This window comes from Pagrus pagrus (assembly GCF_965226575.1).
Source record: "Pagrus pagrus genome assembly, chromosome: 10".
NCBI classification, from domain to species: Eukaryota; Metazoa; Chordata; class Actinopteri; order Spariformes; family Sparidae; genus Pagrus; species Pagrus pagrus.
In genome coordinates, this window is record NC_140194.1 from 28,347,656 (window position 1) to 28,375,321 (window position 27,666).

Sequence of the window (27,666 nt, forward strand, 5' to 3'; positions counted from 1 at the left end):
TTCATCCAGCAATTTCCTTTATTTTTCCAACTGGGAAGTCACAATCTCCACATCATGTAGTGCAGCTTTCCTCTGATACCAGCTGCTATAGTCCTGAGTTACAACCACACTCTATGGCATCCTGTTACATCTTGAACATCAACAAAAAGTATGTCATGACTGCTGATGCCGCGTCCATTTTATGAGGGTATTAGGCAGTTTTACACCTCACTATATTCTATATAATGTGTCACACAATGTAACATTTACACACTTTGGCAGCAGCTAGTGATTACTTTTTATTTTTAATTAATGGTAATGGCAAAGGATTTCGTTACTGTTCAGTTATCATGTTGGCTTTGTATTTTGTTAGCAGGTCAACCAGTCAAAGCAACCTTCATAGGTACATACATACAATGTTAGCATCAAAAATTCGAAGACCGACAGAAATGTCTCTACAATCCATTCAAAATACAGTATTTGTGATTTTCTTCCTGTTGATATCCTCTTAGTTTTCACCTCTGACTGACCCCAGCTAGAGCTCAAACACTCCATGTGCAATAAGCTCTAAAAGACATCATTTCCGTCTGACACCAGTCTCTAAAGCCATGAACATGACGATGAGATTCTCTGTGCTTATTTACTGTCATTCAGACTGAAATACTGTTCATGGTTCTCTAGGCTGCAGAACTTTCCCAGGATTCATCAGGTTCTTTGGGTCGAGGGTGTCCTTGAGACCGTGCATGACGTGGATAGCCGTGTGTCCCACCTCCTCACACAGCAGCGCTCTCTTCCCTAAGCCCACTCCGTGCTCCCCTGTACATGTACCGTCCATGGCCAGGGCTCGCCTGCAGGGAACACAGACCACAAAGAGGTTACTCATGTCATTTTTAAAAAAACTTAACGAAGGCTGAAACTACTCATATTAAAAACATGTACAATGAACTGCAACTTGACCTGATTTGAACAAATTTAAGCTGATATTTAATTGTAAATATTTCACATTATAGTTTAACACAACGATCTTCGTTTGTCTGTGACCTGTTCAGTCAGACAATTTGAGGTACTGCTGCTGCTGCACACATGACACACTCCACTCACAAATTCAAAAACAGATGAACAGGCTGAGTATACATTTATACCCAAATGGTACCATAAAAGGTCCATAATGGTCCCTCTTAAGGACCTTATGATGCATGGCAAAGTGCAATATACAGTAGCTCCTGACAGGTACACTTTGGTACCAATTCAGCCTGAACTAAAAGGTACAGCTACTGCAGTCAAAGAATGTCTTCGTCCTTTTTTTGAAGAAACTCTACTTTTAATGGTCAGCTAAGGTAGCAGGTGAACACAGTGCTACATGATGTACATGAAAGATCGTGCAGTGTAGGGAGATTTCAGTCAAAGGGTCACTTCACCAACGCACATTAAGTGTGTTTAAAGGTTTTGGCGAGTACGACTGCATTTGTGGGGGGAAAAAAAGGTGTGTAAATCCTTTTGTGGAACCAGAAGAAGCTGCAGGTGATCTGATAAATTACCTTCAGTGATGTGAGTCAGGTTCTAAGTTGCATGGTGGGTAATGTAGGCACCAGTTTTTGAAAAGGAAGAAGAATATGTGGAACGCTTACCCTCCACTAATGGGACACCAAGCATCCACAGGATGCACTCAAATCTATTAACCATTGTTACTGTTATCGGTGTCTATGGCTTTCTTCATGTAAACCTCTGTGCCAAAACACATCGGGATCTACAACTGACCCTGATGCAGCCGGTGGTTTTACAGGTTTTCAAAACATATTTTGAGAAGCTCATGTTGGCATTTAGCAAAATTCACCACTTACAGACGAAAAACACACTATCTGAAAGCCTTTTCAGAACCCAATACTTAAAGATAAGCCCTCTGAAATCAATATAAGCTGAGAGAGATGGGTGAGAGTGTGATGCCAAAGGGGAGGTGAATTAGTCTGCAGGTAGGCTAACAGAGTGAAAAGGATTAGGCAAAGTGTGGGGAGGATTAGGGAGAAGAGAAAGGAGTTGAAGAGTAAATGACAGCAACTTTTCTTTGGTATCTTCTCTAACAGGGAGCAGTGCGACCTGGCTGGCTTCAGGGCAGAACGTTCACCGAAGCTCAAAACACATGTCCTTCAAAAATCCTTAAAAACAGATATCATTGTAATGAAAGAGAGAGACTCTGAGAGACACTGATGCTGGTATAAATAATTGAATTCAGCAGATGAAAACCTGGACCTCTCACCAAATGTTTCCTGCAATGTCTAATTATATATCAGCGGTAACTACTACGACTGCACAGTAAATGGAGAAAGGTCCTGTCTGTTGGAGGATTTGTGACAAAGTGACGAGTGTCAGAGGGTCAGAGACTCTTTACCTGGCCAGTCTCTCAGTGAACAGGTGGACCCGGTGCTGCTCCTCTGGGTCACTGGGGTCCACCACCATCAGGCAGTGGAAGTTACCATCACCCACATGACCCGCTATGGGACCTGAAAATGCAACAGATGGCATTCACACCCATTAATTTTGGACTTTTTTACTATTTTATTTGATTTCCTCATGATCCACTTTATAGTGAGACTACGTTACTTGTAAAAGAACAACACATTTGTCTTTGGTGATTAAAAAGTTGATTTTACCAGCTACAAAAACACACCGTCATTTACATTTTCTGGGTTTTGCTGCAATTACCTCACTTGGTTTGGTATGATCAGCAGCTTGCGCCTCATTCCCACACAGTCTTGTTTTTGTGTCTGTAATGAAGGATGTACGCCCCCGAGTGTTTAATGCATGAAAATGTACGTCTTTAAGGAGAGATAGAAATGCCCCCGCTAATATCAGAGAGAAGCTAATTTTGCAAACATTATCACTCACAACAAATAAAGGTGGAAACAGAGCTGTATCACATTCATCAATTAGTTAGCTAATTTGTTTACGCTCACTTCCTGTGGCACACAGCACATTGGCCCGAAATCTGGTTGGTTGACTTCCATACGCACACTGAGCTGTGTGGAAACAAAGCGTTCTAGTGACTAATGTTTTGGTGGATATTATTGCTCAGCCTAATGACTTAACAGCTCTTCTCTGCTCGTGCTCCTGTATGCAGGCCCGTAGACTATTATCCCATTACTGTCTCACAGTTGCTGTGCTTCAGCTAATGATAATTGGGCTCCCTTCAAACTTAAAACTTACGGTTGAATTAAAATGCTGCATTTTTTAAGGTGTGGAGCCTCTTCATATTTTAGGGGCTCAATTGAATACACTTTGAATACAATGCTGTTTTATTCAGATCTATTACAACCATTATTTCGGGGTTGCTGCAGGGTTAAATGCAAGACTTCTGTAAGAATTTTTAATCTCACATTGAATACAATTCAATGTTAGTAAAATGTTAAAAATTGGAGTCAGACATACACAAATCCTTAATGATAGAGGTCACTGTCACATTAAACACAATGAAATACCATGGTTGTACAGGCCAAAGTATGAAAGTATGATGGGAGCGACAGTGTTTGCTGCAGGTCTGATGTCGTGACTGAAACCCCACAAAAAAAGGGTTCAACTGCGTCCTGCAGCACAATACACTGTCACAACACTCGCACTTTTAGTTAATAAATAATGTCTACTGACAGCCTGCCACAGATACAAAAACATTTCATAACTAACATCACTGTCTACAGCAGGGAAAAGAAAATATTTAAGACTTTAAAAATAAAAAAAAAATGTCCTTTCTCAGGAAACTGAATTATCTTATCTTGCTGAATGGATAATAGTGATACTTTTAATACTGACTGGACTGGATAAGTGCCAAATAAATTCATTTTGCATCTATTCACAGATAAAAATACAAACCTCGCATGCCACAATCCAACATGTTCTACATAAAGTAGTGTGTTTTTATTTAATTTAAGTGTTCTTACTAACAAAGTACACATTCTCTACAAGATGATGTGTATGATAGAATTGTTTCCCTATAGAGGAATGACTAGATATCATTTACTTTGCTGTAGTCATAAGGCTGCCAGTTCACCTGCTGGCTTCATATAAAGTGTTGTTCTGCCCGTGCCACATACGTAAGCGTGAAGTATTTTTTGCATTAGGGTGCAATTTTTTCTGCAGTGAGTCAGTATTTTCTCCTTAATCACATTTATGCTTGGAAAATATGATTATTCGCATCATATCAGACCCTCTACATCTTGTCCATTGTGCTAATTAAAATGGGTAAGTGTTAAGAATTAATTATGGTGGAAAAAATGTGGATGTTGATGTTTTGGCCTCTAGCCTAAACCTTTAAATGCTGGCCACACCAATAGAAGATTGTCATGTCCACATTAAATGGAATGCAGAAACAGTCAATAGGATGAGATATTGCATCTTTAAATACAAACAGTCATGATTATAATGTATCTCTGAGGCGTCCTGTCAGTCGTTCTCATTTTCTACACTTAGTGTGAATGCTCTGATTGTAAAAATGTTGATACAATCACGGAATACCAATAATTCATCTCCAAGCTTTATACTCTCATGTCAACCATTATTCAAATTATTAAACGAAAAGTTCCCCCCAAAATGAAAATTGACTCATTATCACCCTCATGCTGATGGAACGTCAGATCAAGTTTTGTAGTCCACAAGCCCACCAGCTAATTGTTTCTATCTAGTTGTTTGGGAGAATGCTGCACACTGTTTTGCTGTGAAGCAGAAATGTTTGTGGACTACGCAACTTCACCAGACTTTCCATCGTCATGAGGGTGAGGAGATGATGACTGAATTTTTATTTTGTGTAAAATGTAATACTCAAATCTGCTTCATATTATTATTTGCAGTATCACCTGTGAGCCTGTTCTCTATCAGGTCCTCCTTCGTCTCCACTATGATTTGAGGCAGTCGAGACAGAGGGACACACACATCTGTAGAGTAGGCCTGTGGGACAAACACACAAACACAAGAAGAGGTCACAACATTGAAATTACATCAAGTAGTCTCTCGTAATCACTAGGATTTAAAACTTTAATAAAATGAGACATAAAACAGCCTCATAATGGTTACGGTGGTGTGAGTGTAGGAGGAGTAATTAATTAGCCTGTTGTTCACCATTACGAGGCAACACATTTAAGGGGCATCCTGTAACCTTACACTTGGAGCGCTAATGGCATTGAGTTTTCCACACAGCAATCACAGAGCAGAGTAATACTGTGGTAAGTGATAAAACAAGATGATACTGCCAGCTGAACATTGTTTTATCCCTGTGGAATAGTTCTAATGAACAATATTACATCTCTATGACCCAAGGATCCTCTAAACTGTTATCATCACCAATCTGTGGAGTTCAGGCCAATAAAAAAGTGTTTTTTTCACATTTAGCAAGGGGCAACAGAAAAGCATATCGATATAGCTAGCAGCATATCGATATAGCTAGCAGCTAATTATGGGGGTCAGCAGCGACCTGGTCTTGTAATCGTGGGGGTTTTTTTCGTGCTAAAAGTAGCTTTTTGTTTCAGCACAGGTCAAGTGACAGATGAGTTTCCTTACCTTGCAGCCAGGCCTGAGAGCCAGAGCAGCGTACCAGGCATCGTGACGAGCTTTCCACAAGCTGTTGCGTGTTTCTGCATCTCGAGCCCACTGAAAATCTGACCCACCGTTACTCTGAGTGATGTCCTCTGTAGAAACACACACCGGATAACATTGTTTTATGTGACAGCCTGAATGTTTGGGCTCATTCTACCTTTCACTGCATCTGGTTTAGTTGGTGTTAGTTGGTTACTAATACCCCTTTCACACTCGCCAAAAAACCAACGTACACCCGCTAATGTCTGGCTTTTGTGTGCAATGTGAATATAAATTATTAGAATTTAGTCCCGGGGCAATTAACGCTGCAGTAGTCAGGGGTATTTATTACCACCGGCTCAGCTCGAGCTTATTTCCTCTCTTTATCAGGTGCTATGACGTGTGTTAAGGCTGCTGGCTCGTTAATAGCTTTCCATCCATCTCGATCAAGCACAAAGTGGTATTATGAGACAGGACAGGCTGTTTAGCATGCTAACTTCATTAGACATCTCTGCAACACAGTACATAGATGTCTTTGACGTAACGTCACCACTGTTGTTTCTTCACACTGCTGATAATGTTCGTTCTGAATGTTTTGAACCAAAATTCTGACAAATTGCCCTTTTAATCAGCAAGATTTCACCTAGAATATTCAATAATTCTGTGACAAAACACACATTTCAGGTTTTTATCGAACAACAATAATAGTATGTGACTTAAGTTGTTAGAAATCTGTTATGTTTGTACACCTGTTGTGTTGACCTGTTCCTCGAGGCTTCGCTCAGAGCCGTGGAACTCCAGGAAGAGGGTCGGGGTCACAGGGTAGGACAGAGAGCTGAACCTGTTGCACGCATCAATCATCACTTCATCCAGAAACTCTGGATGACGCACAAACACAAACAGTCAGAACACACACAGAACAAAGAGACAAATGTCAGTGTGATGCAGATAGTAGTAGATAAATAGGTCATTCTTATGACTTTTACTTTGTGGCCACATAAATAGTTTCCAACTGCCAAAACGTGATATCGATTCGGCTTTCACAGCTAATTTTATGATACATTCCTTCCTCCTGTTTTCTATTATCCCTCCACTGCAGGAACCCATTTTCTCTCAGGGATCAATAAAGTTTCATCTCTGCCTTGTTTTGTCTTAAAAGGCTGTTCTCCACAAACCCCACTGATCTTTCCTCCTTCTCTCCGAGGCTGTTTTATCTTTCATTAAGCCTGATGACGTCAGCTTCTGGCTGCAGGATTACATTACCACGGCTAACACTTCACACACACATTTAGATCCCCTCCAGTGTTGTGCTTCATATGTGGGCCAGACTAGTCTGAGTAGCCTGGAGATTCGGTTCATTTGTATTTAATTCCATCTTCAGTCGTGGCCACATACTGTGAGGAGAGAGGCGGATTATCAAAGGGACATCTTCCTCTTTGAGCATATACATCTCTAGCTCAAAAGATAGATCACTGTTCAAATTCTCTTTGTACTTCTCAGTGGCAAAGGCTCCTCCCTCAATGTCTTTGTGCCAAACTGCACTGTCTTTATGGATCAATCAAATCCAACCATCCCAATAAGAGCTTTTATTACACTGTACTACCTTCTGTGAACATGCTGAGGACAATCGTAGGTAGTGGACTGGTCTGAACTCTCTCAAAGGAAATTCTAACATCAGTTATTTTTGATATGTGTCAACCTAAATATGCTGGAGGACGAAGACATCAAATCTGATCTTGTCCCTCATTAATCACTTATTTTCAGTGTGTGATAAAAAATTAAAAGAGGACAGAAAAAGTCAGTAGAGGTAAATTCATTACAATTAATTGGCAATTTAGGTCAACCTCTCACTAAACTCAGCCCTCACCAGAGACTCAGGTTCGCCCTCTTCCTTTCCCCTCGCCCCTCTTCATTACTTTCATCAAGTTCATTTCCCCTCCAGCTCCAGTCGGCATTCAACATTACAGAACATAAACACCTGACAATGGAGGTCACACGTTTAATTTCCTATCAATTCTTCACAACAGAAGCCCTCTGTTATTTAGTTATTTAAAAGCTTTTTTTATGAAGCAGCAAAATCAGGAAATGTTGGGTTTTCACCAGCAGTGACTTAACACGACGCAACACGTAAATCCTGAGTGGTAGAGCGTGAGCGGGCGACGAGTGTGTGACACTGTACGGCAGAGTGGCAGTTAGTTTGCAATTGAGTAGTAACATAAATGTACAGTAAAGGCCACAGTTCAATAAATAAAGGCTGCAGCCTCTCAAGACCAAGCTCAAGTCTCCCATGAGCTTACTAATTACTGCTGGTTAAAGTCAAGGGCTTAAACAACTTCGGCCCAGGAGGAAAACACACATCAGATACCAGACTTTTCTTATTTCTGCAAAATGCTGACACACAGTTCAGTTAACCAAAATTGAAAAAGTGTCTCCAACAATTCACTTTGGTCTACTGCCCAATACCAGTCCAGCAACTGGCGCTAATAAACTAGTTTTACAGCTGACAATAATCAACAGAAATAAAAAGGACCTCACCACAGATAGTTATTTCTTTACATGTGAAATGTTAAAAGGCAGTTTCTTCTCGCCACAAGTGCTCGCTCATGGGGGAAATGTCGGGTCTCTGTAAATAAATTAATCAAGGAGTATGAGCTAGACCTGCTCAATTTGGAAAGTGCCATGAGATGACTTGTTGTGAATTGCACTATACAAATAAACATCGATTGATTGAATTAAATCCCATTTGTCACATACAGTATGTCATGATTTATCCACCAGGTAAGTTTCCATTTCATTTTGTCACCTTTTTGTGATATTTTGACTTTTTATGTATTTGTGTGACCAAGCGTGATCCAGTGTGCTCTGGAAAAGGTCTACAAGCTTGCAGTAAAGGCACTCAACTACTTGCAAATACTGCAAGTGCAGTATACTGGACAGATGCAGTGTTCTCTGATCCTCTCTCCTTTGTTGCACTATTGAAGCTGTCTTTGTGTTACTGTTACTGCTACCACTTCCTGATGCCGCTGCATATGGTGCAGTGTCATTTGTTAGCAACCTGACAGCCGACACCTTGTTCATAAAATACAAGAAAAATATTGCCTGTTGTATGGGAACGGTGCAGTGATCTTCAGGATGGATATAAGGTATAATCTCCTTACCAATGCGAGCGATAGGTACTCCCGCTTGTAGAACCTGCACTGTGCTGTCCACCGCAGCCTGGACTGAGGGGAAAGAGCACACAGCTGACACCATGGCCTCTGGGATGCCATACAGGCGCAATGTAGTCTTGGTGATGATCCCCAGCGTGCCCTCTGACCCCACAAACAAGTTAGTCAGGTTGTAGCCTGCTGATGTCTTCCTAAAGATTGATTATGTCGGAAAAGAAAGGTCAGAGCATTTAGGCTTCACTATATTTGTGGGTGAGAACAGTTAATGTGTACCTGGGACGTCGGCCCTTCCCAGCCGTATGTACGATGGTCCCATCAGCCAACACCACCTCCAGGTTTAAAACGTTTTCCCTCATAGTTCCATAACGCACTGCATTGGTACCAGACGCACTGGTGGCAGCCATGCCACACAGAGAGGCATCAGCACCAGGATCTGAGATGATTAAAGAACATCACTAGTGTTTTCTTAAGGGAAATAGAAAGGAAATGTTAATCTACTATAATCCAGTCTTGAAGACAGTGCTTGACCTAAAATTCACAACTGATTAAAAAAATGTAATTCATCCTGTGTTGTTATTTATCTATTTTTTAATCATTTAATCTCATCATTTTAGCTGAAAATCACTTTCGGGAGGTTAAGATTTCTTATGAAATATCACCTGATGAATGTATGAATTTGAACAACTTTGATGTTAAAACTTCAAAAACACTTGTCCATGTCACCCACAACAGAACAATGGTGAGTAAAATTATTTGCCCCAGTATCACCTAACTGATATATGCCCTACTCAGCCAGGCAACGCAGTGGAAAACATTACTGTCCTTGTTTCCACAGAAGATGAAAACATATTCTTGGTGAAGGTGATTTAGATTGTTTCACATACATCCCTAGTGGATGGCTGAATGGAAAAGATTTATCTTGTAAAATGCTTTTTATGTGACTGACCAACAGGGAAATAGAAAAGTGAAAGATATCCACATGCTGGATTGATGCTTCTGGCATACATGACTGACCAGGCCAGCTGAAATGCTGCAGCAACACACACACACACACACACACACACACACACACACACACACACACACACATACACAAACGGCTAGAGTCAGAGGACCACACCCAGGACACAAGGGTGAAGAAAATGATATCCCACACAAAACATAATTAAACTATTTCTTTTCACTTCATTCATTCCGTCAGGCTGACATTGTGATCATTGAGCTACCGAATAATACAGTGAAAACTAAGCAACAGTGTGACTGACCAACAGGAAACCATAGGCCGGTCTCTCGTAGGTAGGCATTGAGGGCCTTCCGAGTCACACCAGGCTCCACCGTCACATCAAAGTCCTCCTGGTGGAGATCAAGAACCTGGTCCATGCTCCTCAGGCTGAAACACACACCACCCTAAGGGCAGGACAAAGTAACATGTAGACGGGGTTTCTCCTGCATAGAGGCCTTATGGGACCCTCAAAGAAGTTTTAGTCAGCGGCAACAGAAAATCACTAGTCCCAAAATAACAGCTGAGAAAAAATACTAAACATCTACTTAAATACAAAAAATAGAAATTCAAACCCTTTTTTAATCTGTTTGATAAAGTGCTGCAATGATTTATTGATTAGTTGCCAATGATTGAATTAATCGACAACTATTTTGTTAATCAGTTTGAATCATTTTTTCAAGAAAAAAAAACAAGTAATATTCTCTGAATCCAGCTTCTTAAAACTGTGAATATTTTCTGGTTTCTTTCCTCTTCCTTGATAGTAAGCTGAATGTCTTTGGGTTGTGGACAAAACAAGACATTTGAGGATGTTATCCTGGGCTTTGGGAATCAACGACATTTTGTCAACCAAACAACTTATCATTTCAAATTTTGTTTGATTCAGCAAAAGCCTCATTAAATGATGTCACCTCATGCCTCTGACACACAATACTTTACAATCTATTACTTTTATTATTGCTCCTTTTTCCAAAGTGTCAATGCACAGTTATACTTACTAAGACAGACACAAACCTACACACACCTTCACTGCACCGACTCCTCCCTCCAGACCAGTTCCAGTGCCAAAGGGGATGATGGGTAGGCCGTGATTGTGGCAGACCTTAGCCAGGGCGCTGACCTCCTCCACACAATGAGGAAACACCACCACATCTGGGGGACAACATCTGAACAGCAACAGTGCAACACTCACTCACTGTTCTCCACTCAACAACACCTTTTGTTATCACCCCTTGTAGAATTTGCAGAATAGGAAAACAGAGCTGGCAACTCTCACGCATTGATTTCTCACTCTGTCAATCAAACATGGAATAAAAATAAATAATTAGACTAATTAGACTACATGCATGACAATTTTTTTTCTCATTTTACACTAACTGACTCCACCCTGTCCACACTGTTGAAAATACTGAGGTTGCGGTCTTGGCAACCAGGTCAGTGATCCCTCTGGTTTTGTTTCTATGCTCATTTTTTAATAGTTGGAGTAAAGATTTGAAGTAATGACACGGTGGCGAAGGTGGCTACCCCAAACCAGCCAACCCCCCAAAAATGTGATGTGCCCACACATGCACATCTCATTTATAATCATGTGCATTTACAGAGGAATTACCAACCTCCAGGCAACACAGTACACTACTGGTACTGGTACAGGTCCAAGAGAGAAAATGAGGAAAAAAGACTCAAATCCAATGGACACTACTTGTTCAGCACTAAACAGGTGACTTTTAGAAGTGCATATCTGGTGAACATAGTGAATATTGGACTTACAACCCAGTATACTCATTTTGAGTACACAACCTGTTACTGTATTATTCAAGGAAAAACAATTATTTTTTAACTTTTGTATAGTATGTAAAACACCATTACAATGTATTACGATGTGTGTGACGGAGTGAGAGAGACTGACCTGTGTACAGACTCATCTTTGCCGTGTTGCTCTCTAACAGTTTCACCCAATGAGACGCCATCCTCGCCACATATAGACCTGAACGCAGAGAGGACACTGTCCAGAGCAGCACTCTATGCACACACACAAATGATAACACACAGTGAAGGAGAGTGAGTCATCACAAGAGAGTGGGTGGAAAAGGTAATATATAACATTGGAGACTTTAATTGAACAGTACACTTAAAAATGGCCTTGATATGTTATGTTTTATCTCTGCTGTGGAGAGAACATGTCAAACTCTGTCCATTTAATGTTTCCCTGCTTATCAACAAAAGCACCTGGCAGGGCCACCGCATATTTTAAAGACTTCACAAATTAAACGCCACTGAAACACAAGAGGTCTATTCTGACATGTTTGTCTTGTAGAATTGCTCTCACAGCTCACAGTGTTATCTGGCTTTTTGTGCATGTAAAAACATGCATGTAAAAGTGCTCCTGAACTGCCTGAAATGTGACACAGCATCACCTCAGACTAGGGGACCATCCTCCACCTAGGTTAATGTCCTGCCCACCTCACCTCACTGTCTGTTGTGTTTTATGAAGATGTGGAAAGTAAAAGCAAAGAATATGTTTTTTTTCTGGGTACAACACAGCCACACCTGTGCAAATACTGTTTATGTAGTAAATGCTCACTACGGCGAAGGCCACTTGCATATGGTGATTGCAAGCGAGTTGGTGCAACTGCTGCATTTTGAAGCTTTTTGAGTTCCGACCGAATCACAACCCAGCAGCTGTGTAATGACAAATATTTTGTCGTACTATTGTACAACAATTAAAGCTACAAAATACTTCACAACAAATAAATAACGCGCAGTGAGTGCTTCACATAAAATGATCCCTTAAAATTAACATGAGAACATTTCTAAAGTGTAAGATAGCACTGCAGCAGTGCAGCCACCCTTAGCAGAAAAGGTATAGCAGCGATTTGCAGCTCCCTCAAAGCTCTGCAATATGATTTGTAATAAGCTGGTGGTAGTGCCGTAGACTACAGAAAACTTTTTGGGAAGGTTTAACGGTATCAAAATTACCAACTAAACTTAAACACAGCTGGATATTTTTAACAAAATGAAGGCTGGTTCAAAGCTTAGAACTGAGCATGGAAAGTGCTCTGTTGGTGGCTGCAAGAATCAACACAAAAGCCGTCATCTACTCCCATCTGAGGATGTCAAGACCCAGTGGATTAACTTTTTTTTTTTGATGCAAGTCTGACAGAAATGTCCCCACAACGACTGTAAAATTGTTGAATTGTGTGTCTGTGGGTGTATTTTACTCGCGGACTGCTCCACTAACTTAACAAGCTGAAGGAGCTGTACTTTTACAACAGACTGCATTATTATTCTGTACAAGTTCTAAATAGATTGTTGCTGGCTGTGAGACCCAACATTAAACTTGGAAGCTGTAAGTTTAGCCATGTATTATGTTTCTTTACTGTTTATTTCGTAGATAAGCCTGTTTAATTAGGCATTTACATGTTTCACAGCTACCCTGTGCTTGCATTTCTGCCACAACACACCTGATTCAATTAAAGAGGTCCTTATCAGGCTTCAGCAGGGCTTGATAACAAGCTGATCATTTGAATCAGGTGTGTTGGAGCATGGAAACAGACAGGATTGAAAAAGAATGTAATATTGAGGGACAGTCAAGAAGAATGTGTGAAAGTTCAGCCCACTTGTCGAAAAATACTGCGGTGCTGGAAATGAGGCGTCGACTGCTGGTGAAGCAGCATGCAGCTGGATAAACAACAGTAGCTGGATTTCAGAGCAGGACGCAGTTGTGAGAGTAAAAAAAAAAAGTAATATAGTAATACAACAAGTACCATACCTAATTACTTTTGATACCAAACAATATTAATATGTAATAATAAAAGTAAAACTGAAAAATATTAACTTTTTAATGGGCAATAATCAAAGAGTAACCTAGGGTTGAGCGCCATGCCCAATGTTGTATTGAGGTACGTTTTTTTTCAACTGTTGCTTTTCATGTGTTTAATTGCATCACTAGCTTAGCTAGTGTTAGCTTTGCAGTTATATAAAGCCTGTTTTGCTCCAGGGTTGTGTGTGTTCCTGCTGTATGTGCTTTACTTGATATAGCTACTTCTGAAAGGACAAAAGGTCAAACTGCAGGAATTCAATTGCTTGGCAACACTGTAACTTCCTTCATGTCCATTCAAATACATTTGATGGGTTGACATTTGATGCTTTTAACACTTTCAGGAACATTAAGCCGGAAACTTGCAGCCATTTTCCTGTTGGGCCACAGACTATAAAGGACAGCTTATTCCCAAATTAGCAGCTAGTCTGAAATGTTACTATTGGGTAGATATCAAAGACACTAGCAAAGCAAGACAGTACATAAAGTAAACACAGATTGAGGATTGGCAAGATGTCATAACATTTACACTTTGTGTAAAAACTGACATTTCTGCTGTTCTCTTCCTTGTATTCTCAGCTGGTGCTTCTGTTGTTTGCCTACTGACACACATACACCTCGGACACCACACCGTAAGGTTGCCACTGTGACAACATTTTCCCACCAACTAATAAGCTCCTGGCAACACCGTTAATATCCGTTACACCGGCTTTTTTTTCCTTTCATTTTTTCTTATGGGTCCACTTGCCCACAAGAAACTTGCATTGGTGGTTACTGGTAGAGTTTTTATTCGCCACCTACGGACAGGAGGCAGGGGTTTGATTCCCTGCCAATCCTGTAGTCATACTGGTGGGAAGAAGCCTGGGAACCAGTTTCAACCCACATAAAAATATCCAGAAAATATTTATTGGGAATTCCTAACTTCACAAATGCTTCTTCAGCAATAATGAAAAGATGCCTCTTCAGTAATAATTAAATCATTCCTCTTAAATGATGATGAAACTTAAATATATTTCTTCCATTTACCTCCCTCTTAAGTTTCCCGGATGAAATAAAAAAACAAAATGTGTATCAAGGGACTGGGTGTAAAGGCGTTGAGTGCAGATAGACAACTAAAGATACCTGCAGGCACCAGGCAATTATAGGGCAAGCAAAACACTTGCACAAATAAAATAAGATATTCCTTGGGAGAAATTTGCAGGTAACACGGCAGTACAGAAGGAAATAAGTAGCAGCACAAGAGTAAGTCTCAAAAAATAGAGACAATAATAAAGAGATGTTGGAAGAATAAAATAACAATTTGAATAGAAAATATAATTAAAACTATTAGAATAAAGATAAACAAACTATATCCAATAACTGTCCTAAATGTATTTACATAACTTGCGCAATATATAAAGAAATGTGCTTGTGCAAATGTGATATGTGCAGGGTTCCTGAAATAATAAATAAAACGGAACAAAAAAAAGAAATCAGTCTTTGTGACATGAAGTATACGGTTGAGTCCTTAATCAGTGGAGAAAGGAGGTGTTGGGAGCTGTGGTGGTGGTGTTCAGTAGTCTGATTGCTGATGGTATGAAAGAGCCCCCAAGCGCTTTGAGGCACGTGGTTGGATGAGTCTATGGCTGAACGTGCTCCTGAGTTGCCTCACCTCAGCGTAGAGAGGGTGAGAGGGAATGTCTTTTATAGCTTGCAGCTTTCCTCTCATCGTCCTCTATGTCACAAACTCCACACTGTCCAGTTTCATCCCCACCACAGAGCTGGCTTTCCTCACCAGTTTGTTCAGCTTGATAGCACCACCGCTCCAGATGCCACCTCCCCAGCACACTGCTGCAAAGAATAGGACACTGGCTACCACAGACTGGTAGAACATTCGTAGCATCCTAGTGCACACATCGAAAGACCAGAGCCTCCTCAGAAAGAACAGCTTGCTCTGTCCCTTCCTGTAGAGGGCCTCAGTGTTGTCTGACCAGTCCAGTTTATTGTTCAGATGCACCCCGAGGAACCGCTAGGTGTCCACCATCTCCACCCCCTCCCCGTTTATGGAAACCGGTATTGGGGGGCTTTTCCTGCGCCGCAAGTCCACCACCAGCTCCTTGGTTTTCCCGACGTTGAGCTGAAGGTGATTCCTGCCACACCATCCCAGAAAGTTCTCGACTAGTTCCCTGTATTCCTCCTTCTGGGGTGTGCCAGTGTTGCTTGTCACCACGTCTGACAGGCAGTGTTGCAGCCTGACATGCTGCGGCCTGTCAGTGAGGCAGTCTGTAATCCATGCCACCAGGTCCTGATCAACCTGCGTCACGGGGAGCCTCTGAGCCAGCCGGACTGGCTGGACCATGTTGAAAGCACTTGAGAAGTCAAAGAATGTGATCTTTACCGTGCTTTGTGGCCTCTCCAGGTGTGTGTAAGCTCTGTGACGCTGGTAGATGATGGCATCCTCCACGCCGATGTCAGTCTGGTACGCAAACTGCAGTGGGTCCAGGCAATCGTGCACCAGGTGCCTGTTTGTGACATGTGTATGTCACATTTGTGAATTGAATTGTAGGGAATAAGTATCTGGACTCTATATGAATCTTTTTGTGTTTTTTTACTCTCCCCAATACAAAAGTCTGTGAAATTCTGCCAGTATGTTCTTGAGCGAAAATGTTTGCTCTGTTACAAAACAATGAATGCATTGGCCGGGAATCGAACCCGGGCCTCCCGCGTGGCAGGCGAGAATTCTACCACTGAACCACCAATGCTTGTTGCACTGACACTGAAGCCATGAAACACCAATCTCCAGGCCACATACACACACATTTGTGTATTACAAGGGTAGACTCAAGCTCAACCACTAGTTGTCCTACCACCAGAAACCTTGCATTGGTGGTTAGTTCTAGAAAACTGCCTTGCCGCATGGGGGGAGAAGACCAAGGTTTTTTGGTCCTGTTTTCTGAAATGTTGAGTTTTCTGAAATGATGTGTTCTCTGAAATGGTTCTGTGATATATCAGTGTGTTTTGTGAAAAGTATTTTCTTCTGAATTGTTGTGTTTAGGGAAATGTTGTGTTTTGTGAAATGTTGTTTTCCACAATGTTTCCCCAAATGTCATTTTCTGAAAAGTTTTGTTTTGTAAAACGTGTTTTCTGTCTGAAATGTTGTTTTTTGTGAAACATTTCAGAAAAAACAACATTTCAGACAACACATTGATGTCATTTTTTCCGAAAAGTTATCTAATAATATCTGGAGTCTACAGGGCTCTACAGTGCGAGCATTTCACTCGCATTTGCCCCTAAAAAAATGTATGTGCGACCCGGGAAAATGATTTCGGCGCACAGTGTGCGAGCAAAGGTCACAAGTTACCATCACAACCACAAGTTACCAGCCTTTTTCACACAGAGATGCTGCATTATCACCGCAGCGGCAGTTCGCCAATTCTCCGCTGTTGTTTGTTCACACAGAGCCGAGCAGCTCCGGCGTAAAAGACAAACCAGAGTATAATTTTATTTTATTTTTTTTAATTACTTTTATTTAAAGAGGACAGTGCACATCAATGAACGTAACCGTAAAAGTGCCAGTGTTAGCCAGAGGCTAGTTTCCAACTGTAGTCCTCTGGCAAGATGTTAAAAGCCATTTAAATATACAATGACACAAGGGACATGAAAACACTACTGAGAACAAAAACAACAGATAGACAGTAATACACACAAAGAAACAAACAAAGAAATCGAACAGAAAAAAAAAAACAAAAAACAAAAAAAACGAACAAAACATAGCACAACTCTTGTTGGAGTTGTGCTACAATGAATTGAGAAACACAACGAAACCAAAGACATACAATATAATAAAGTGCTACAGTGCTCAAGTAAAGTGTTGCAGTGCTCATAAGAGTTGGTGGGGTTTGAATCAGCTGTCAGAGGTGGGTAAATGGGATGAAGTGCAACAATGCAAAGACCGGAACACGATTTCTTGTTGGGAGTTGTGCTTAAATGAAATGAGAGGTGGTACATTTGTAAAGTGCTGCAGCGCTCCTTATGGTTTACCCATGTCACTGCGCATGTCCATGGGGGGTCATGCGCAGTGGCATGGGGAGCTATGTGTGTTCGATTAGAAATGATTACAGGTCTGGTTGGACTTGAGCCAGTTTTTTAACTGCCTTTTGAAAATAAGGAAAGTAGAGCAGTCTCTTATGGAGGCTGGCAGGCCGTTCCAGATTTTGCTGCCTCTGACTGATATAGCAGATTGTGAGAAGGAGGTGCGCCTAAATGGAATTGCACAGTCTCTTCTCATAGTAGCTCTAGTGTTTGTGCCGTTAGTGGATTTGCGTTCAAAAAACTGACTCAGGGGTGGAGGTGCAAGTCCATTCAAAATCTTATAAACACAGCATGCAAGTTTGAAAGTGATAAGACTGTCAAAACTCAGTAGATTATGGCGTGTAAGGATGTCACAGTGATGGTAAAAGAAAGATTTTTTGTCAAAAATGTTCAGGGTTTTTTTATAGAGATTCAATGGGTTTAAGTATGGTTTTTCCCGTTAAAGACCAAATTGTGAAGCAGTACTCAATATGTGAGAATATCATAGAGTGCATAAATATTTTTGCTGCATCTTCAGTTAATGAGGATCTTATTTGCCTGAAATTGCTCAGATTGAAATGAACTATTTTGATTACTTTTTTCACATGCTTTTTGTAGGATAGGGTAGGATCTAGAGTGACACCGAGGTACTTAAACTTTGTCACCAAATTAAGTTCCTCCCCTCTCAAAAATACATAAGAATTTTGCATAACAACAGGTTTTTTAGAGAAAGCCATACAAACCGTTTTTTGCGTATTTAAATACAGACATGAGGCAGTGAGCCATTCTTGAACATTTGACATGACAGATGTTAGTGTCTTAGACACCTCACTGTAGTTTTTACCGTGAGCAAGGACAACGGCGTCATCTGCATACATCTGGAAATGGACATTGTTACACACATCTGGTAGGTCGTTTATATACAAGGAGAACAACAAAGGTCCAAGAACAGAGCCCTGCGGAACCCCAACAGAACAACTAAGATAGGGGGATTTAACATTATTAATACAAACACATTGTTTTTTGTTTGATAGGTAAGATCTGAACCACTGAATAGCCTCTGTAGAAAAATTCAAATGGGATAGTTTAGATAGGAGGACCTGATGATCCACCGTATCAAAAGCCCTTTTTAGGTCAAGAAACACTGCCATGGCACAGGGACTGTGTAATTCACACCATGACCAGAGTATAATTCACACAGCAAGTCATGATGATGACGTGTGTGTTTTTTTCAACGTGTTTCCCGGTGTCCTCCTGTTTATCTAAACATGTACCTGCTGACTGTTTATAATCATATGGATGCTGTTATAATGTGTTGTGGTTGAGATCCTGACCCACCAAACATCCTGGAAATTGACAAAGTTACGTTTTTCTCTAAATTACATAATTACATAATCGCCATCAGTCAACAGGACGCTGTCTGACTATTTCACTTGCGGGGAGGGAGGCTGTTTTCTGGGGGAAAGTTCACTAAGTCTCGGTCGGGAGGGCTGACCGTCGTTGATTTTTTTCACCACAACAAACAGTTGGTGAGTTAAAGTTTTTTGACGGGGACAGACGCTGTTTTTCAGGCAGAAATGTGATGAAGAGTTTACAACACTGTAAATCAAAATTTGGTTTGTGCTGCCTATTTAAGTGTGAAGTGTTAAGCATCGATAAATACATATTTTTTGTGCTCTCAGATATTTTACTTAAGGAGCACATGTGCTCGTCGGGAAAAATGTCAGCGTAGAGCCCTGGTCCATATGAATCGTTTTTTTGTTGTTTTTTACTCTCTCCAATACAAAAGTCTGTGAAATTCTGCCAATATGTTCTTCAGTGAAAATGCTTCCTCTGTAACAAAAGGATGAATGCATTGGCCGGGAATCGAACCCGGGCCTCCCGCGTGGCAGGCGAGAATTCTACCACTGAACCACCAATGCTTGTTGCACCAAACTGAAGCCATGAAACACGAATCTGCAGGCCACATACACACACATTTGTGTATTACAAGGGTAGACATGAGCTCAGTCACTATTTGTCTTCTTACCAACAGAAACCTTGCACTGGTGGTTAGTGCTAGAAATCTGCCTTGGCACATGGGGAGGGAAGTGTTGTATTTTGTAGAATGTTGTAAAATGTTCTTGTTTTTTGCGAAATAATGTGTTTTAAGAAATGTAGTTTTTTCTGAATTGTTGTCAGTGTTTCCCACAGAATTATACTTTAATTGTGGCAGTGGCTGTCTAGCTGGGGTGCCATAGAGCATGCGCACTGGAGACTTCCGCCGACCAAGTCGGCTAACTTCCGCTTTAGTGCTGAGCTGACTTGGATAGTGATAAAATGTAATCGGGCGGTTATTCTAGACTGTCCAAATTTTATTGGACTGACTTGCCCAAATTCTGACAGTAAAACGAGTCATTTCGCAGGGTTGTGAGGCGTTTATTACCGTTTTACAGACGCATCTCTCACAATGTTAGCTTATGGGAAAAAGTCCCTAGTGCATCACACGACGATGTAATTACACGGCTTGGCCATAACAAAAACTGGCTTCATGGCCTGGCACTCTTTGTGTGGGCTTGATCTCGACGATGAGGCCAGCCGTCTTCTTTGCAGAGGAAGTTACGGTTAAGCAAACTGCGTTTAATAGTCCTGCTCCTCTTCTTCGTTGGTTTTACCAGTGGACGAAAAACCACACCGCCATCCAATGTATCAGAGTATAAAACATCATGCTATTCACTGACAGGTGCACTGTCTTGAGTGAGTGAGAATGGGATGCACGGCTCCAAAAATAGAAAATCTATATGTGGCGACCAATGTTGATATTGTGGCGGATCGCCACAGATAAATGAATGTGTGGGAAACACTGGTTGTGTTTTCTGAAATGTCGTTTTTTCTGAAATGTTGAGTTATCTGAAATGTTTGTGACATTTGTATGTCACATTTGTAAATGGATTTTGAATTTTAGGGAATAAGTATCTTGAGTCTATATGAATTGGTTTGTTTGTTTTTTCTGCCCCAATACAAAAGTCTGTGAAAGTCTGCCAGTGTGTTCATAAGTGAAAATACTTGCTCTGTAACAAAAGGATGAATGCATTGGCCGGGAATCGAACCCGGGCCTCCCGCGTGGCAGGCGAGAATTCTACCACTGAACCACCAATGCTGAGTGAACTGCCTTTGAAGCCATGAAACCGGAATGTGCAGGCTACATACACACACATTTGTGTATTACAAGGGTAGACTTGACCTCGACCACTAATTGTCTTCTTACCAACAGAAACCTTGCATTGGTGGTTAGTGCTAGAAATCTGCCTTGGCACATGGGGAGGGAAGACCGAGGTTGTTGGTTGTGTTTTCTGAAATGTTTTTCTGAAATGTTGAGTTTTCTGAAATGCTGTGTTCTCTGAAATGGTTCTGTGTAATATCAGTGTGGTTTGTGAAATGTTGTGTTTTGCGAAATGTAGTATCTTTGGAAAAGTGCTTTGTGAAATGTTGTATTTTGTGGAAGGTTGTATTTTGTGGAAGGTTCTGAAATGTTTTTGTTTTTCGTGAAATATCATTGTGTTGTCTGAAATGTTGTGTTTTGTGAAATGTTGTTTTCCACAATGCAGTGTTTCCCACACAGTGACTAATTTGTGGCGGTGCGTCACAGAATGAACACTGACCGCCACATATTACGTTTTTTTTTTACGCTACTTAAAAACGCAGCGTATTCGTTCAGCTGCATTTCATTTTCCTGCTCTCCCTCTGTCTCTCTGGCTGTGACCAAATTCAGGTGCTGCAGCCCACGAAGTGCGCATTTGAAGGCCAATTACGTCACAACGCTGCGCGAAGGCTGTCCAAATTCAGAGGCTCCTCCAAAGGCAGCCCACAAATGCAGCCTGGCCTTCCCTCTTTTCGGAGGACGCACCGCAACTATCCTTCGCGGCCTCCCATATCCCAAGATTCTTTGCGCACCGCTGCTCAGTCCCGAAACAGAAGAGGAAGCAAGAGAAAATGGCGACATCAAGTGGCGCAGACATGACATTCAAATTTAAGTAATGGGTTTATACTCGGGTTTTAGTCATGTAAACATCCAACCCAGATATGTTAAACTTCAAAACCTCCAAATTTCAACTTTCAGTTAAAATACGTGATGCTGGTAATGCTATGGTAAATATAGTTGTTATTCACCAATGGGTTAATGTTTATTTTGTAATGTTAATGATTCAATTTAGACTTGACACATTTTGTCATTAATTTTTGTACACACACAAATAAATGTACACGTTTGATAGATTTGAACCAAAACAGACTTTAATGCATATCTTTATTCACAATCGTGACGTAAGGGTAAGGGGCGGGAACAACTGGTGAGGCAACCAGGAAATACTCCGAACGGTGGACGAGGCTTTCAAAGACCTGTCCGAAGGACCCGGCCCTCGTGGACCGCAAAGGCTGGGTCATTGAAGGCTGCAGCCCCTGAATTTGGACACAGCCAATGTCACTCACGTGTCTCTCAAACACACAGCCCCTCCCCTCCGTGCACACCTTGTGTGTCTCCGTTAAAACAAGATCATCCGTTGAAGTAAAAGCGTGGAAGCTTGATATTTGGTGCAGATGGCTGGCACCACAAATTGCCTTCCAGTGTGTGGAAAACACAGCAATGTTTCCCCAAATGTCATTTTCTGAAATGTTTTGTTTTGTAAAATGTGTTTTCTGTCTGAAATGTTGTTTTTTGTGAAAGATCATTGTGTTGTCTGAAATGTTGTTGAGTTTTCAGATTTTTTGTGTGAAATATCAGCATTTTCTGAAATTTTGTGTTTTCTGAAAAGTCGTTTTTTGTGAAATTTTGAGTTATCTGAAATGTTTGTGACATTCGGTCACATTTGTAAATGATTTTGAATTGTAGGGAATAAGTATCTATACTCTATATGAATTGTTTTGTGTTTTTTTTTCTCGCCCCAATACAAAAGTCTTTCATTGTGTTCATGACTGAAAATACTTGCTCTGTAACAAAAGGATGAATGCATTGGCCGGGAATCGAACCCGGGCCTCCCGCGTGGCAGGCGAGAATTCTACCACTGAACCACCAATGCTGAGTGTACTACAACTGAATCCATGAAAACCGAATGTGCAGGCTACATACACACATTTGTGTATTACAAGGGTAGACTTGAGCTCAACCACTAATTGTCGTCTTACCAACAGAAACTTTGCATTGGTGGTTAGTGCTAGAAATCTGCCTTGGCACATAGGGAGGGAAGACTGAGGTTTTGTTGGTTGTGTTTTGTGAAATGTTGAGTTTTCTGAAATGGTTCTGTGTAATATCAGTGTGTTTTGTGAAATTTTAGTAGTAATGTAATGTAGTATTTTTGGAAATGTGCTTTGTGGAAGGTTGTATTTTGTGGAAGGTTGTGAAATAATAAGTATCTAGACTCTATAGGAATCATTTTGTGGTTGTTTATTCTCCCCAATACAAAAGTATGTGGAATTCTGCCAGTATGGTTATGAGTGAAAATATTTGCTCTGTAACATAAGGATTGTTGCATTGGCCGGGAATCGAACCCGGGCCTCCCGCGTGGCAGGCGAGAATTCTACCACTGAACCACCAATGCTTGAGAAAGCCCGCCACATACACATTGCGATATTACAACTGTAGACCCAAAGTCAAGCACTCAGGGTTGTCTTTCCCACAGCAATCTTGCACTGGTGGTTAGTAGTAGAATTCTGCCTTGCCATGTAGGGAGGGAAGACCAAGGTTTTATTCTCATCAAATGCAGTGTGGTTTTTTTAACCCCAGACAAGCCTAGCAAATGCTTAACAGATGTAAGCATTTTATATACTGTAACTGAAGTACCGTCACACAGTTTAACTGTTAATCAGGGATCATTGCAAAAATATGTGTAGATATGCAGGTTGTGGATATTGGAATGATTTCTTAACATTGGCATCATCCTCAAAAGCCCACCACTGACCATTATGTAGTATGCTCATCACTGAAAACGAAGTTACTTGCTCTGTTACAAAAGGACAGTTGCATTGGCCGGGAATCGAACCCGGGCCTCCCGCGTGGCAGGCGAGAATTCTACCACTGAACCACCAATGCTTGTTGCACACAAATTTAGCCATTATATTTCCAGGCCATCGACACATACGTATTCTGAGGATTCACCTGAGGTCAAACACTCAGGGTCTCGTTATTCATAGAATTACTGCACTAGTGGTTAGTTGTACAATTCTCACAGGCCACGTGAAGGAGGGAGGCAAGGGTGTGATTCCCTGCCAATGTTTTCTTTTTCCCGACTTGCATTCCAAAATCTTAACAGACCCAGAAGTTTCACATACTGTGTGTCCTAAGTAGATAGAAAGTACCCTAAGTTCAACTAAGAAAAACACACTCTAGTTCCAGTTTGGCAGGCTTTTTATCTGTTGATCCAAATTGTTGATCTATCAAAGCACTTTAACTGTTTGTGTTCTACAAGGAGATGTGGATCAAACGCATACACACCAATAACTTTTACTAGTGCTGGGCGGTATGACCAAAAATGTATATCACGGTATTTTTCAAAATTCTAACGGTTTCACGGTATATGACGGTATTTTTTTTTTCATGTATAATCAGGTGTTCACAGCATTTTCTACTGGTTGAGAGAGGAATTACTGCAGTAGACTGACTGACGCCAGGTTCAGACAGGACGCGGAAGCGCCCCGATCGGCTGCGAAGCTCCGAGGAGCGGAGTCATTTTCATTTCGGCGCCCATGTTAACCGATGGTGTCGTTCACATAGGCAGCGCCGCTGCGCTCTGCCCCGCTGCCGGCGCGCGCCGTGCAGCGATCGTTTCGGCGTCTGGTATAATTTTTTCGCGTGCCGCGGCCGAATGTGTCAAGCCAGGCAGGAAGTCAAACAAAGCAACAACGAGAAATCCTGTCGATTTTCAAAATGAAACACATTTCAAAATAAAACTATTTTCGATAATTAAACACCCCGATTAACAGAAAACTACTCATAACTGTGAAGTGGACATACATGTACAGTTGTCAGGAAAACATGGCGTTGTGATTTTATGCGGTTATTTACTTTCCTATGGTGAAAAAACAGCTCTAAGTGTGACTACAGAACGGCTGAGGAGCAGAGCCGTTTGCCGACCAGCGCGGAGAAATTCGTGTCTGGTGTGAACAGAAGCGCCGCGGCTCGCGCGAGAATTTCCGAGCGCGGCGCTTCGGGGCGCTTCGGCGTCCTGTCTGAACCTGGCGTTAGGATGGTCTATTTTACTGTCATGATGAGTGAATATTGTAGAATAATTCCACACTACTAGTAATGCAGGTTTGCATGGCCCCAGAAAATGATGCTGTTTACAAAGAAGAGCCACTCATGATTCTAATGAAGTGAGGAATCAGAATGCAAAGACAACTGCAGTCAAAATACAGAACTTTTACTGTGCAAATTTCACAAACTTTTTTTGCTTCAAGTTCAAGCCCAGGTACACTACACAGTATTCAAGTAAATCTAAAAAGGAAATCTAAAACAAGTGTGACTTAGTGAAGAGGCCGCGGCTCCAAAGGAGGCGTGACGGTACATGTCATGATGATGACGTATGTGTTTTTTCAAGGTGTTTCCCCGGTGTCCTCCTGTTAATCTAAACATGTAACTGCTGACTGTTTATAATCATATGGATGCTGTTATAATCTGCTGTGATTGGGATCCTGACCCACCAAACACCCTGGAAAATGACAAAGTTACGTTTTTCTCTTAATTACATAATTAGCCTACATAATCGCCATCAGTAAACGGGACACTGTCTGACTCTTTCACTCGCGGAGAGGGAGGCTGTTTATGGGGTAAAGATAACTGAAGTCTCGATCGGGAGAGCTGGCCATTGTGGTGATTTTTTTTACCGCGACAAACAGTTGGTGAGTTAAAGTTTTTGCCGGGGACAGACGCTGTTTTTCGGGCAGAAATAGTCGGTCGGACAGACACTTCTCCATGAACATCTGCGGTATTTTTTTCCTCATATAAGTTGCCAAAGACAGGACCAGTTTCTACGGTACTGTTGTTTGGTCATGTAACGTTGCTTTGTGGGACATATATCTATATTTAGTTAGGTAGCCTACTTTACGATTATTGATTATTCAATGGTGTGTGTGTGCGTGTGTGTGTGTGTGTGTGCGTGCATGTGTGTGTGTGTGTGTGTGTGTGTGTGTGTGAGGGTGAGAGTGATTGTGAGTGTGTGTGTGTGTGTGTGTGTGTGTGAGTGTGTGTGTGAGGGTGAGAGTGAGTGTGAGTGTGTGTGTGAGTGTGTGTGTGAGAGTGAGCGTGAGCGTGTGTGTGTGTGAGTGTGAGTGTGAGTGTGAGTGTGAGTGTGTGTGTGTGTGTGTGAGTGTGTGTGTGAAGATGTTTGTTTCTGTATTATGCGTGGACAGTGTTATGGTCCCCGGACCTATGAGTTCTCTGTTCGTCCTCCATAATAACAATAGTAACAGACAGACAGACACACAATGGATTTTGATACCTGATTGATTGATTGATTGATTGTTTTTGATTGAATGTGAATAAAAAGTGTTAAATGAACAAGTTCTTTAATTAAATCACTCTTTTGTTGACCAAAATATAATGAAAATCATCATCTTTAACCAAAATGTAAGGAATTTCTTAAGTTTACTGCAAAAACGCATTGATTCTAATTGGGGTCATTTTTGACCCCACTCATGGAAGAGTGTAGGTATTGGTAGGTCATGCATCCAAGGGTTAATGTGTGAATGATTGTTCTCAAAAATATGACTTTAGCATCATTACGCACAGAAAATATGGTGATCTGTCACCCTGTCAAGAAACGTGAATTCAGCTGAGAAAGGAACATACCAGCCATACATATTTTACAGATGGATAATATTGGCAATCACCTATCTGGTATTTTGGTCCACGTTTAGGATGTTCACTTAGATTTGATAGACCTTATAATACACGTCAGTTATTCATTTAGCACATCTGCTGATTGTAGAGCAATGTACAGAAGGGAAAGTTTAATGTAAAGGCGCAAGAGGGAAGGGAGGAATTTTATTGGCATATATGTTGGGCTATAAATAAAGAAAAGTGAAAAACTTGCAATACAGGAAAAGCTTGTCCAGTAGAAAGTTGGGAATGCACCACAAACACTGATGCACAAGCAATGCATAATCCACATAGAACGGGTTTATTTTTTCCATTCAAACTCAGAAATGTATAGGTTTTCTTCAACACTTGGGATTTTCTGTGTCATTATGAATAGAGATGTGGGATAGAGAATTTGTGGGTGGGCTGGGTTCCCCCTTTTTGCTTGAGCCCGTGGCCCCCAAAATGTCTGTGCATGGCCCTACACACTGACACATTAAAGCATGCCTAAAAATACAAACAAGGTTGCCTCGAGCTAACATTAACCGTTCAAAAAGGGAAGATAAAACTGACTGTGTTAGCTAACGTCAGCTGGGTTATACTTCACTTACTGTTCAGTTTTATCATGCAAAATCTGGTAATAAGTCTACAATGTAATAAAAGTTATATACAACAGCAGCTAGGTTAGTAGGTAGCTCATGTCCGCGATGCTAATACGGACATTATTAGCTAGTGCATTATTAGCAGTTAATGGGGTTTTTACATGGTACAGCCTCATTAACGACGGAGCAAAATGTAGAGACACACACCAGACCTCGACCTGTCGCTGCTGCAGTTGGATTGTGCGTTTGTTCTACACGTGACCTCTTGTAAAGCAACATTACAAAGATACGATAACGTGTAAGCATTTTAAAAAGCACTTACTCTGGCGGTGTTTTCTGCTCTAAAGCTTCGACACTGCAGGAGGCAGCGCCAGTGAGACCGCAGCTGTCGGCTCGGTGTCAGTCCAAACATCGCTATTTACATTGCACCACAGTAAAGACACTGACAGGTAAGATCCGGCCAAAGTTTAGAGCGAGACACACACGGGACATCCGGTCATTCTTTTCACAATAAAATACAACTGTTATAGAATAAGTGTGTGAGAGTGTAATCATTTGTACAAAACATGTTTTGTTGCAACATTTACAATTAATTTTTACAATTATCTACTGTTACCTCTTTATTTTTGTTCAGGGAAAAGGGTTTGTTGCCCTTTTTTCATATTTCC

The 27,666-nt window shown here is 41.2% G+C and overlaps 1 protein-coding gene across 1 annotated transcript; it reads right to left on the bottom strand.

Moving 5' to 3' along the window:
* ldhd (lactate dehydrogenase D) lies at window positions 1-27,453 on the bottom strand. Its single transcript, XM_084364139.1, has 11 exons — window positions 27,321-27,453; window positions 11,609-11,721; window positions 10,727-10,868; window positions 9,968-10,109; window positions 8,976-9,135; window positions 8,694-8,893; window positions 6,285-6,413; window positions 5,521-5,648; window positions 4,821-4,911; window positions 2,366-2,477; window positions 1-827 (listed from the first exon to the last, which is right to left on the bottom strand). Exons 1-11 carry the CDS (start codon window positions 27,408-27,410, stop codon window positions 647-649), a joined length of 1,488 nt encoding a protein of 495 aa, XP_084220265.1. The 5' UTR covers window positions 27,411-27,453; the 3' UTR covers window positions 1-646.
* Between the last annotated feature and the right edge of the window lie 213 nt (window positions 27,454-27,666).